Raw genomic sequence first — 13,443 nt, 5'->3', positions numbered from 1 at the left:
CTGCTTCAACACCCTCCACATCCTCCGAAAGACCTTCAAATAGATCCCCCCATGAATCGAGGAAAACAGTCACCCACGCACTGATCACCAGCAAACTCTACTATGGCAATGCACTCTACGCCGGCATCAACAAGTCCCTACTCCGCAAAGTACAAACAGTACAGAACACTGCGGCCAGACTCGTCCTCGGCATCCCCCGGCACAAACACATCAGCCGACACCTGTGGCGACTGCACTGGCTCCCCGTGGAGAAGTGAGTCAACTTCAAGATCCTCACTCACGCCTACAAATGCCTGCACAACAACAGACCCAAATACCTTAATGACATAATAAACTTCCACGTACCCAAAAGAAACCTGCGATCATCCAACCTCGCACTGGCCGAAACCCCTCGCATCCGCAGGGCCAGATCGGTTGGAAGATCTTTCTCCCACATCGCAGCCAAGACCTGGAACAAGCTACCGGCAGACATCAGACGTGCCCCCTCCCTGAACACCTTCAGGAGACCCTCGAGACCTGAGACCTGGTTCTTCGGCTGAACGGAGATGCTTAGGCATCCCCCCCCCCCCTACCCCCCCAGCACCTTGAGACCCTCACGGGTGTGAGGCGCGCTTACAATTCCCTAATTAATTGACTGATTGCTTGAGAATCATGGAGGCACATTTCCCAGAAAACTGCTTCTCAGCTACCTCAGAGGCCAGACTGTTTTGCTAACACAACCACCTCAAAATGGGATATACGCAGGTAACCTGTACTGTTGTGGCCATATATGAGATACATAGGATAGTAACATAGAATAAGTACAAAACATTGGTTTGTCTTGAGTTGTAACTTAAAGAATCAGTAATTGTAGGGCAGTGCCAAAGCGTAGGAAAGATAGTCTCTAAAGCATGAAGTCCGTTCACCTTAATCTGCCTAACTAATTACAGAAAACATATCACTTCCAGCAGTCTTCAGTCCAGCACTATTTGAAATGGACAGCAAAAACAACTCTAGCATATGTCACGGGAGCAGCACAGTATTGCGGCTACTACCACGGAGCACTCTATAAAGATTAGCATTTAATGGAGCTGCATGGTTTGCAACACTTATGCAGCTTGCTTTGACATTGGCTCGTTTAGAGTGTGGAAGTAAATGGTCAGTAATTTCCACTGTGTGCACTGAGATAGTGCAATAGTTACTTTCTGAGTGAGATGAAGGGTTTCAAGAATAAAAACGCCTATTTCTTGCAGAGAATTATAAACCAAGTATGTAGGCAGTACAAATAAAATTCCTGGGATCAATAATGCACAAAGACTTTTAGACTTTGCCCGTATGGACCCATAATTCTATCTGTTTCAGTATAGTTCCACCACTGCCTCTCAGAGCATATCATGGCACACAAAGCAACATTCTAAAACACAATTCAAGATTCAAGCTCTAATAACTTCCTGAAAAAGATAATGAACTCAACTCAACATAAAGACGTGTCTAGAATTTCAACGTGTATAGGAAGCATGACTGAATTGCATGCAATTTACTTAACATACATGCATCATGCAGGGAGTATAGCACAGCCATGATGTGGGAGAAGGTAGGAAGAAATCTGAAATTGTACTGTACCACGCGGTATCACAGAAGTAATGGACTAACTCCTCAACTCCTTGCCAATGGCATTATGAAAGAACAGAGACAGAAAAAGACAAGCAACATGGTGTCAGTGCAACATGAAAAATGAGCATTGTTATGGCTCAACATTGATTAGTCTCTGGTAAATTTGATTTTGTCATGCAAGACGCATTTTATTTTTTGAGAACTTGGGATTAACCAAGAATCACAAGTAAAAACAAACTAAAGTCCTTTTTCACAACCTCAAGGAGACAACAATATTCACCCGTAATTAAGTGATTCAATCAAAATGATGTCCAAACACTTTTGGGCTAATGAATATTAGACAATTGTGATTTGCAACGTATGTAGCCAAGAGTTACACTGGTATGAATATAATGGTTTTAACAATGGAATTGCAGCATGGGGAACTTCAATATAGTCACAAATGAAATGTATGAACATCTTCAGTATGGATATTTTGTCACTTTGTCAAACTCATCAAAAGACCAGCCTGAGGCGGCCATAACCATTTTGTGTATGAATGTGTTCTCCTGAGGTGGTGCCCAAATTGTGATGCCAAATTAGAAAAAAACACACAGATATAGACAAGCAACGATACTTCTCCTGCTTGAGATGTTAAAAGTAACTCTCCACAGGCCTGGTAAATTAGTTGTTTCATGATTGGCTCTCAAACCTCAGCATGTTATGTTCAAAATATTTATGATGCACAACACTATGCTTCTTGACAAACATGTAATTTACCTTCAGTAATGCCTCATCTGGTAGAGACAATATCTAGCTGCAGATTCAATACCTTTGAATTTCCCCATGCATCAGACTGAATCCAGTAGATTTTTCGTGAGCAGCACCCCCTGTGCACCGGTAGGTGGCATTGGTCGGCTCCACGTAGAGTCGTACGCGCAGGAAGTGACAGCTGCGCCACTTATATAAGAGCCCTCGGCGTGCCGACATCAGTTACGTTTCCCGACTTTCCACCCCAGAAGCGCAGAGGCATGAGGTGCACTGACACTGGTGTTTTCAAACTAGGGCACGGAAAGGGATCCATCCTGGCCCAAGAAATATGTCCGCAGACGGGGATGATAGGTGGGTCGATAAGGAGCCTGCAGCTAGATATGGTCTCTACCAGATAAGGTACTACCAAAGGTAAGTAACAAGCTCGTCTGGTAGAGACATATAGGCGCAGATTCTTTATCTTTGAATAGATACCCAAGCAACACCATCCCCAGAGTAGGGCCTGCAAACAAATTTAGTCTAGGAAGTCCTCAAGGACCGAACTGGCAAACTGCCAGTCCTTTGGAACCGGAGTTTCCCGGCAGTAATGCTTGGTGAAGGTGTGCAGGGATGCCTACATTGCTGCCTGACATGTCCAGGAATGGAACCCCAAGGGCTAACACAGTGGTCCGAGCCTCAGTGCTGGTGGAATGAGCTCTTAAGCCTTCAGGAGGCTGCTTCCTTGCCAGTGCTTAGCATAATCTTTAAACAGAAAACGACCCATTGAGAGATGGTCTGTTTCTGCACCACTTAACCTTTCTTTGCACCAACATACCCGGAACTCTTGTCATGGTAGAACGACAACGCTCTTTTTAGGTCCAGACGGTGGAGTCGCTCCTCTTCTTTATAGAAACATTACAGACTTCGAGAGGAAGATCAAAAAGCCATCAACTGCCGCCCTCAATCTCCACACAAGAAGGCGAAGAGTTGACAGGTTTGGGTGGAGGACCCTCACCAGCTGCTGGGACAGAAGATCCTGCTGAAGGGGCAGCCTGATGGGCGGATAGATGCTCATGTTCATAAACTCAGGATACTAGGCTCTCCATGACAATTCCGAAGATCAAATAGGCCCGGTCGTTCCCGATCTTCTTGAGAACTCTGAGCAGGAGTGGTATGGGCAGAAAGGCGTACAGGAGGCCTGAGCTTCACTTGAGACGAAAAGCGTCTCCGAGGGAGAGCCGCCTTGGAAACTCCATAGTGCAAAACTGCTGACATTGCACGTTCTCAGAGGAGGCTAACAGATCTAACCAAGGCCCTCCCCACTGTTTAAAGAGTACTAACCAAGTGGAGATGCCATTCGTGATCCGCTATGCATCAACTGAAGAGTTTGTCCACCTTGGCTTTCAGGGAACCCGAGATGTGTTGAACTACCAGGGAAATATCCTGCTGTTTCAGCCATGTCCATAGACGCAGGGCCTCTGGACAAAGGGTCCATGACTCCACCCTGCCCTGTTTGTTTCAATACACATAGTGGTGGTTTTATTCAAGAACACTTGTACTAGCCTTACCTTGATGAAAGGTACAAAGGCTTTAAAATGCCAGTCGGATCACTTGGAGCTCCATCAGGTTTACGAGTAGACCGAATTCCTCTGGAGACCAGAGTCCTCTGATCTCCACTTCTCCCAGATGGCCGCCTAATCCCAGGAGAGGCATATATGATTTGGTTGGCTTGGGAAGGCATGGGTCTGCCTCTAACCTAATCGCGGTTCATGAGCCACCACTGCTAGTCCTTTGCAGATCCCTACGAGAACTGATCCATGTTGGAGATTCCCCTGATGCTGTACCAACTGGAACTTAAGGTCCCACTATCAACCCTGCATATGCCATCTGGCATGTGTCACAAGTAGAAGGCAGGAGGTCATGAGGCCCAGCAGCCTTAGAGTCAGTCTCACCGAAATCAACGATAGACTTTGAAACATCGGTATAATAACCCGAATAGCCTGAATGTGCTGTTCGGGAGGATAGTGCCGAACCTGCACCATGTCCGAATGGCTCAGATGAAAGGGAATGTCTGAGAGGGAGTCCGGTGCGACTTCCGCATGTTGATAGTGAAGCCCAGCGAATGCAGGCGATCTGCCGTAGTCTGGTGGTGGGAGGCAACAGCCTCGGACAAGCCCTCCTCCAACAGCCAGATGTTGAAATAGGGGGAGACTGGCACCTCTGACCCCTGCAGATGAGCTGCAACCACCAACATTCACCTTGGTGAACACCTAAGGAGCGCCGGTGAAGCCAAAAGGGAGCACAGCAAACTGAAAATGTAGTGGGCCAGTGTGCCACAAGTCCAATGCTAACATCCACTCCCCAGGGTCCAGGAAAGACCGGACCTGAGCCAGAGGGAGCATACTGAATTTCTCCTTCTTGAGGAAGATATATATTGAAAGAGCCTAGATAGAGGATCAAAGCATCAGTCTTTCAAGGTCACCAAAAAGTAGCGGGAGTAGCAGCCACGATCTAGGTCTGGCGCCAGCACACCCTCTAAGTTCTTGGGCCAAAAGAGGCAACACTTCCTGGCAGAGAAAAAATAGATGATCCTCCGTCAGCCTGTTGCAATTGGGTGGCATGGAGGGAGGGGTAGTCTTGAAGCGGAGGGAACAGCTTCTTCGAATATTATGCAAAACCCACCTGTCTGATGTTATGGATCACCAGCAGGGCAGGAGATGGCGATTTCTGCCATAGACGGTGTGCCGATGCTGATACGTGAGCAGACTAAGAGGGCTTGGAGGCTGTGGCAGCAAGGGGGCTGGTGGACTGAACCGACTGCTGGCCACACAACTCGCGAGGGCAGTAAGAACCACGTCTGCAGACACGCAGAGGCTGGGGACTTTGCGCACTGCAGAAAATGGAAAGGTAAATAGGTGGTTACCTGCCTCTTCCTTGGCCGCAAACTAAAAATGATGCAAACGAGGTGCCATAGAAAGGCCCACGGACCTGGCTGTAGCCCAGCTGTCCTTAAAACGCCCCATCGGCAAATCCGCCTTTTCTCCGAGGAGACAGGAGCCATCAAATATATGAGTGAGGACTGGACATTCCCAGAAAAGACTGTTATCCTCAACCAGAAGTGACATCTCAGGACCACTGTCGAAAAAACCGCTCAGCCTAGTGAGTCGGTGGTGTCAAGTCCCCAATGGATGGTAAACTTTGCTGCATCTCTCCCAATGGCAACCGCATTTGGGAGCACAGCCCGGTTTTCCTTCAGGACTGTTGGAAGTACCTGTGCAACCGTATCCCACAGCACATGGGAACAGCGGCCCAAAAGGCCAGCAGTGTTCACAGACCGCAGTGCAAGGCGCAAAGATTTAGTTTGGACGTTGAGACTTGGATAACCAAGCTCTCCGGTGTAGGGTGTTGTGTGAGGAAACTCTGGCCCCCACTAGGTGGTCTGCAACTGTCCTGTTCATAGGTGCGCCTGTGTTGGGCTTGGACCAAATTCCAAGCAATACATCAGTAAGAGGCTCATTGAAGGGGACAAGTGGTTCTGAAGGGGACATAACCCGATGCAGCACTTCTGTCAAGATATTAATCTTGACTACCACCGAGGGCAAGAAAAAGTCCAGGACTTCAGCTGCCCTCTGCATCACCACTGCAAAAGAAGCTCCCTCCTCCGTAGCCACAGTAGGCGGGGCAAAACATGCCAGCATGAGAAGTATCCAGTCCACTGGCTTCACCCAGATCCTCAGTCCAGTCGTTCCTCATAAAGCTGATATCCTTCAGGGTCCAACGAGCCCTCCCATTCTTCCCAGAGTCCTAGCCCTTAAGAAGAGGGCTCAGCCTACGGCCTGGAAGGCATTGTTCTGGTCGGCACCCGAGCTAGAGGAGTAATATACCCCACCGGCTCCATGTCGGAGTCAGTGATGAGAACGGGTCTGGCAGCGTCAGCCTTGGGATTGGCATTTGGGAAGGTTAAGGTGGAATGACTGACACCGATCTGGATCCATCTGTGGGTCCCTGAGGCCCAACTGGCGTTGGACCGGAGCCACCAGAATGGTTTCAGTCGGGATCCCTCCCGAACTCTCGGGGTCGGAGGGAGCGGCGGAAGGAATGGGTCGTCCAAAGTTGAGGTGCATGACCTCATAAAATTTGCGTAACTGGTAGGGGGTCTCCGGCTCCGGGAAACTCAGTGTAGCGCAGGGCTGACCCAAATACTGGCTCAAATGCAGAGCCAGGCCGCGCGAGGTGATGTTCCCTTGTTGGTTGACAGACGAGGCGAAATCAAAGCACCCTTCAACTTATTCTTCTTTTTGTGGGAATTTTACTTATCCGAATGGCTCAACAACTTAGAATGTGACGACAACCTCAAGAACCGCGACTGCTCCCAGGACCTTCCTGTTGACCGGGAGCGTCATGGTGCTGGACGTCCATCCGCCATCAGCTTGAGGCATCGCTACCTCAAGGCCTACGGGTGCATGGCGCAGCAGGTCTTAGGGTTGTGATCCTGCTCGAGGGACCAAAGGCATACAAGATGCAGGTTAGTCAGTGACAGGCTTCTCAGGGCTTTAAGCAGGCCTTCCTCAAAGACACACCTGCCACACCAGGAGGTAAATGTCAAAAAAGACTTCAACAAAATGTTAAGAAAACCTAGTTAAAAAGTAAATAAGGGGTAGCACTTTCTGGATCTGCGCTGGCTGGCACAGAAAGAAAAGAACTGACTCCAGAGCGCCTATGAAGGCACCATGAACATCCTTTCTGGTGCAGATGCTGCCCGTAGCCGAATGACGCCCCCTACCGGCATGCAGATGTACGGCTCACATAAAGAGTAAGGATCTAGGCTGACGCCTAGGGAATATTCTATGGTACGGAATCTGCAGTTATTAGAGTTTATCAGACATATTAGACACACTAGTAAGCAGAGATGTTTCCCATATGATTCCTGACAGTATTTCATCCCTAATGGAGCAAATGCGCACAGACTTTCGCCATTGGGATATAGTGCAAATGATCATTGTGGAGGTGGGTCTAATCAGTTAAGAAGATAGTAGGCCACAGACTGAACTTTGTCTTCCACTTGATCCCTCTGAAGATACCTGTGACAACTCCAGAGCACTGACTATGCAATAAAGACAAAGATTGTGCCAGCCTAACTTCATTCAGCTAAGACATTGGGGGGTTTCCGAATACTGAACATTGTGCTATATCATGCTGCAACCAGTTGTTGCAAATAGCGTATTACTTTACCAAGGAACTTGAACTCCCCGACTGGCATCTGATAGAATCCCATGCCTGAAATGCCAACTGGTCACATATAATTTACAAAACCACAAAGACCCTGAAGACCTGCAGAATCCCATCCTCCTCAGTTGAATGGACACTTGGAACAGCATCCACAGGAAATTAGTTTCTGATGGTCAGCTCCACCTACAGGCCCTCTATGAGAACTTTACTACACTCATAGCCCAAAGTCACATTCACTGGCTACACTGGATCCCGATATGCATTTGATTATTAGGAGATATAATTATAGTTGCCAGTATAAAACATTAACACAACTGTGACAGGAATTCTGTCTCCACAAAAATCTATATTGGCAACACCACCAATTACGACATTGTGTACTATATACTTGCAATAGGCAATGCAATTCCCTCATCATTTCACTGCACAGATACTTATCAAGCTGGAGCAGCTACAAAAAGCTTGTAACGGAATGACAGAGAGAAAAGGAGGCTTAGAAGAAAGAGCCTGGAGCTCACTCAGTCTTCTGGCAGAGGTGATGGCAACCAGGAAAGCAGTCTTTAGAGTGTGAAGACGAAGAGGACAATTATGAAGTGGCTCAAAGGCAGCGCACATCAGAAAAGTAAGAACTAGATTCAAGTCCCACTGAGGCATCATGAAAAGGAACAGGAGGAAACATGTGCGTGATGCATTTCAAGAATCTATTTACAACAGGGGACTTGAAAAGGGAAGGCTGGTCTGGGAGCCTTAAAAAGGCGGAAATGGCCGAGAGATAGCCTCTGACAGTGCCCAGATCAGAGCCCTGCTGGGCCCAAAAAAGGGGATCCACAGCCTTTGCTGTGCACCATCCCACAAACTTATTCCACCTGCTGGCGTATACTGTCTTAGTGGAGGGACACCTGGCTGCCAAGATAACATTACAGACTTCGGGGGGCAGGTCGAAAGACGTCAACTGCCACCGCTCGATCTCCACACAAGGAGGGGGAGTCTGGACAGGTTCCCCTGCTGCTGCGACAGAAGATCCTCCCGAAGAGGCCAACGGATCGGGAGATCGATGCTCATACTGAGTAGCTCGGGATACCATACTCTTCGAGCCCAGTCCGGAGCCACAAGAATAACTTGGGCCCGGTCGCGCCTGATCTTCAGCACTCTGGGCAGAAGTGGTATAGGCGGAAAGGCGTACAACAGACCGCAACTCCACTCGCGACGAAAAGTGTCGCCGAGCGAGTGCTAATAATCAACAAAGACCACCTCATGCAAAGTCAGTATATATTCCGGTGTTGATGGAATACATTTCGGTGTGTTAAAATACCCCTCACACACCAAAAGGGCCCTTGGTGTCATGCTTCATCATCGGGGTCTTCCCGCCCCCGCTGCGGGACGGGGCAGTGCTGCGACAAGCGACTACGCTGGGGCACCTTTTGTTTGATGTGGATACTATGTGAGTGAATAGGAGTGAGTGTCAGTGGGGTCAGGAGTGATGAACAAGGTGAAGTTAAAAAATACCTGTCCTAGTGGTAGAAAAAACGTTTTAATAAGCACTGGCTGGTATTGTTAAAAGGGTGATGCGGAGAGGTAAAGCAAGTTACTAGGCTTACTCTCCTGTGTGGGTCAACATGTTTTGGGGCGGCATGCCCCTTCGTCAGGACTGGGTATAGATCCCCCTGTCACTCACTAATGTTATGCCACAATTAATGGGAGTGAATTAATGCTATTGTTATCAATGTGTATAAATATATTTTATAAATTATATAAATATACGTGTTGTAGCTCACTCAGAAATTCTGATGTGGTAAGCTTTTGAAAATAGGGAGTCAATGCCCCATGAGCCAAGGCTGGGCGTAGGGTAATTGGGGGTCCAATCAACCCCCAGCACCTCGGTGCTTCCTCCTTCGTCAGCGGCTTCCGTGATAATCACATCAAACAAAAGGTGCTCCAGCGTAGTCGTTTGTCGCAGCACTGCCCCGTCCCGCAGCTGGGGCGGGAAGACCCACATGATGAAGCATGACACCAAGGGCCCTTTTGGTGTGTGAGGGGTATTTTAACACACCGAGTGTATTCCATCAACACCGGAATATATACTGACTTCGCATGAGGTGGTCTTTGTTGATTATTTGTACTTCATAAGAGGAGGATTTGCCCACCTCGGTGCCGTGCGGCACCACCTCTTCACTCCCCCTTTTGATATCCTTTACTTTGCCGAGCGAGTGCTGCCTTGGAAATTCCAACACGCAGAACTGATTACATTGCGCGTTCTCTTAGGTAGCGAATAGATCTAACCAAGGCTCTCCCCACTGCTGAAAGAGACCTTGCGCCACGTCCGAGGTCAGATGCCATTCGTGATCCATCATTCACCGGCAGCTGAGTTCGTTCGCCCTGGCGTTCAGAGAACCTGCCAGGTGTTGAACCACCAGGGAAACGCCCTGATGTTCTAGTTAAGCCCCGAGAAGCAGAGCCTCTTGGCATAGGATCCACAACGAACATGGCGGTGGTGTTGTCTGTTAACACCTGCACTACTCTCCCCATGACAGAGGGGAGGAATGCCTTCAGTGCAAGTCAGATCGCCCGAAGCTCCAGCAGGTTGATGTGGAGCCTGGACTCCGTCGGAGACCAGAGGCCTCTGATCTCCGCCTCTCCCATGTGGCCGCCCCATCCCAGAAGGGACGCGTCCGTCACAACTGTATGTTCCGGTTGGGGAAGGGAGAGGGATCTGCCATTGACCCAATCACGATTCGTGAACCACCACTGCAATTGCCGTGCAGTGCCCTCTGAGATCTGGACGTGATCGGAAAGTTTGCCCTGATGCTGTGCCCACTGGCACTTCAGGTCCCACTGACGAGCCCACATATGCCAACTGGCATGATCCACTAGCAGGATGCAGGAGGCCATCAAGCCCAGCAGCCGAAGGGTCATCCTGACCAAAACCCGGGACAGAGGCTGAAAGATCGGAATCATAGCCCGAATGTCACGGCCTTGCTGTTCGGGAGGATAAACCCGAAACTGTGCCCAGTCCAGACCCGCTCCGATGAAAAGGAGCTTCTGCAAGGGAATCGGGTGCGACTTCGGCACATTGATGGAGAAGCCAAGCAAATGCAGGAGGTCGGCCGTAGTCTGGAGGTGGGAGAGAACTGCCTGGGGCGAGCCCGCCTTCAACAGCCAGTCGTCGAGATAGGGGAAGACAAACCCCTGATCTGTGCAGATGAGCTGCGACCACCGCCATCACTTTAGTGAACACCCGAGGGGTGCTGGTAAGGCCAAAGGGGAGCACAGTAAACTGAAAATGCTTGTGGCCTACTGTGAATCGCAGGAAGCACCTGTGAGCAGGCAGGACAGGAATATGAAAGTAGGCGTCCTGCAAGTCCAACGCCACCATCCAGTCTTGCGGGTCCAGGGCAGAGAAGACCTGAGCAAGTGTGAGCATCTTGAACTTCTCCTTCCGGGGGAAGCGATTGACGTTCCGAAGTTCTAAGATAGGACGAAGGCCCTTGTCCTTCTTTGCGACCAGAAAGTAGTAGGAATAACAACCACGACCTACTTAAGGGGTCGGAACCCAATCGATGGCCCCCTTGGCCCAGAGGGCCGCAACTTCCTGCTGGAGAATTGCCAAGTGATCCCCCGACATGCGGTGGTACTAAGGTGGCATGGCTGGAGGGGTTGTCTCAAAGGGGAGGGAGTAGCCTCTTCTGACAACTTGCAGCACCCACTTGTCTGAAGTGATTTTGCGCCAGTGGTGGAGATGATGGCGAATGCGCCCACCCACTGTCGTCTGATGGGCCTGAAAGGTCAGACTAGGAAGGCTTGGAAGAGGATGCTGGGGGATAGTGGTGGACTGGCCCGCCTGCTGGTCCCCTGAACCGCCTCGACGGTTCCCATGTCCGCGGCCAAGCTGAGGTTGTTGTTTCAGTGGTCTGTGGCTCTGCGAACGCTGTCGGGCACCCCTTCTGTGGCCACGAAAGGAGCGAAAAGCAGAAGGCGAAGGAGGGCGAGCGGCCGACAGGCCAAAGACTTGGCCGTAGCCCGTGAGTCCTTAAAGCGCTCCAACACACTGTCTGCCTTGTTGACAAAAAGGCGAATGCCATCAAAGGGCATGTCCATCAAGGTGTTCGGGACATCCCCTGAGAAGCCAGTTGTCCTCAACCAGGTGTGGCGCCGAAGCGCCACTGTTGTGGAAATTGACCTGCCCAGTGAGTCGGCGGTATCCAGCTCACAACGTATGGTGAAGTTCGCTGCATCTCTCCCGGCTGCAATCGCCTGGGAAAGAACTGCCTGGGTCTCCTCCGGGTAGTTGGGCAGCACCTGCGCAACCGTGTCCCACAGAGAGTGGGTATGACGGGCCAAGAGGCTTGCGGTGTTCACCAACCGCAGCCCTAAGCTGGCAGATGAAAACAGCTTTTTGCCAAGCTGATCCAACTTCTTGGATTCCCTATCTAGAAGTGCGGTAGGGAACACGCTCTGGGAAGTTGAGGCTTGGACAACCAAGCTCTCAGGGTTGGGGTGTTGGGTGAGGAAGAGGGGGTCGCTCGAAGCCAGGCGATGGCTTCGGGCCACGTTCATAACCACAGGAGCCCCTGTGTTGGGCCTGGACAAGGTGCCCAAAAGAACATCAGAAAGTGCTTTGTCAAAAGGCAGCAAGAGCTCCGAAGAGGTAGCCGCCGGTTGGAGCATTTCTGTCAGGATGTTAGTCCTGACGTCCACTGTAGGGAGTTCGAGGTGAAGATCCTCGGCTGCCCTAGGCAACAACACTGCGTAACTGACTCCCTCCTCCGTAGCCACTGTAGGAGGAGTCAGCATGCCAAGGTCAGATGAGATGTCAAGACCACTGGCCTCCCCCAAATCCTCTGCCCAGTCCGCATCATAAGCACAATCCTGTGCTAGACGGTCCTCAGACCCCTCCCAGTCCTCCCCTTCCTCCAAAGTCTGTGGAACAGGCTCAAAATAAGGAGGACGGACGTAGGGCACAAAAGGCCCCATCAGCGTCGGGCGACGTCAATCCGGCACTGTGTCTGGGTCAGGGCCGAACCTGGGAAAGTCGTTGTCCCGAAGAGCGGGTGACGGCAAAAGCGGTGCCGGGGAGATCGGCGCCGGTGGAGATGTCACTAGGTCAACCGGCGTCGATCGGAGTCCGATCACGGATCCCTGGGAGGCCTGCAGTGTCGGGCCGGAGCCGCCGGGGACACCAGGGCCGGAGCAGGCGGAGATGGCAAAGCAGGACGCCCTGTCGGGCCCACGAGGCCCGCAGGCACACCGGCGGAGCCAAACTGCCAAAGGTGTCGGGCCATGGCATCAAGAAACTCTTGCACCTAAGCAAGCATCGCCCCCACACCCGGAAAGGGTGGGTAGACTGGAGGCGACGTCGCAGGCTCCACCAACCTCGCCCGCGTCACGCGACGGGAAGTAGAAGAGTGACGATGCTTCTTCGACTTCTTTTTGGAATGCTTCGACTTACCTGACCCCGAGTGCGAAGACTTAGATCCAGAAGAATGGTGATGACGACTCCACGACCGGTCCCTTAACTTCCCACGGGACCGGGACCTCGAGTGGCGTGGAGCCAACTGCCGAAATTCAAACAACTTTCGGGACCGCTCCAACAAAGTCTTTGGCGCCATGGCCAGGCAGTCGGAGCACGACTTGGGGTCGTGGTCGCACCCCAGGCAGTAGAGACACATGCAGTGGGGGTCCATCACCGACATCATGCAATGACAGTCCCCACAGTTCTTGAAACCGGGCATCCATACGACACCAGGAGTCTATCGACTCGAAAAGATGGGGTAAAAGGCCTCGAAAAACTCCATCAAAAATTGACTGGGGATACTAGCTCTTCGCAGAAGTGCAGAAAAAGAAAGAACTGATGTCAGTGCGCATGGGCGCGTCTAAGTAGCTCCAGCGACGTCA

At 50.8% G+C, this 13,443-nt stretch overlaps 1 protein-coding gene across 17 annotated transcripts in view; it reads right to left on the bottom strand.

Annotated features, from left to right (window-relative positions):
* CCSER2 (coiled-coil serine rich protein 2) overlaps nucleotides 1-13,443 on the bottom strand; it is a 556,848-nt gene that overhangs the window by 25,634 nt on the left and 517,771 nt on the right. The window contains exon 13 of one of the 17 annotated variants that reach the window (XM_078643286.1): nucleotides 1,603-1,642. The exons of the other annotated variants lie outside the window; for them this stretch is intronic. Within the exon in view, the coding sequence (XP_078499412.1) occupies nucleotides 1,603-1,642 (40 nt within the window). The remainder of the gene's footprint in view (nucleotides 1-1,602; nucleotides 1,643-13,443) is intronic. 17 annotated transcript variants of the gene reach the window in all.

The sequence above is a fragment of the Lissotriton helveticus genome, chromosome 5_1 (assembly GCF_964261635.1).
Source record: "Lissotriton helveticus chromosome 5_1, aLisHel1.1, whole genome shotgun sequence".
Taxonomy (NCBI): Eukaryota; Metazoa; Chordata; class Amphibia; order Caudata; family Salamandridae; genus Lissotriton; species Lissotriton helveticus.
This window is presented reverse-complemented; position numbering and strand designations above follow the sequence as displayed.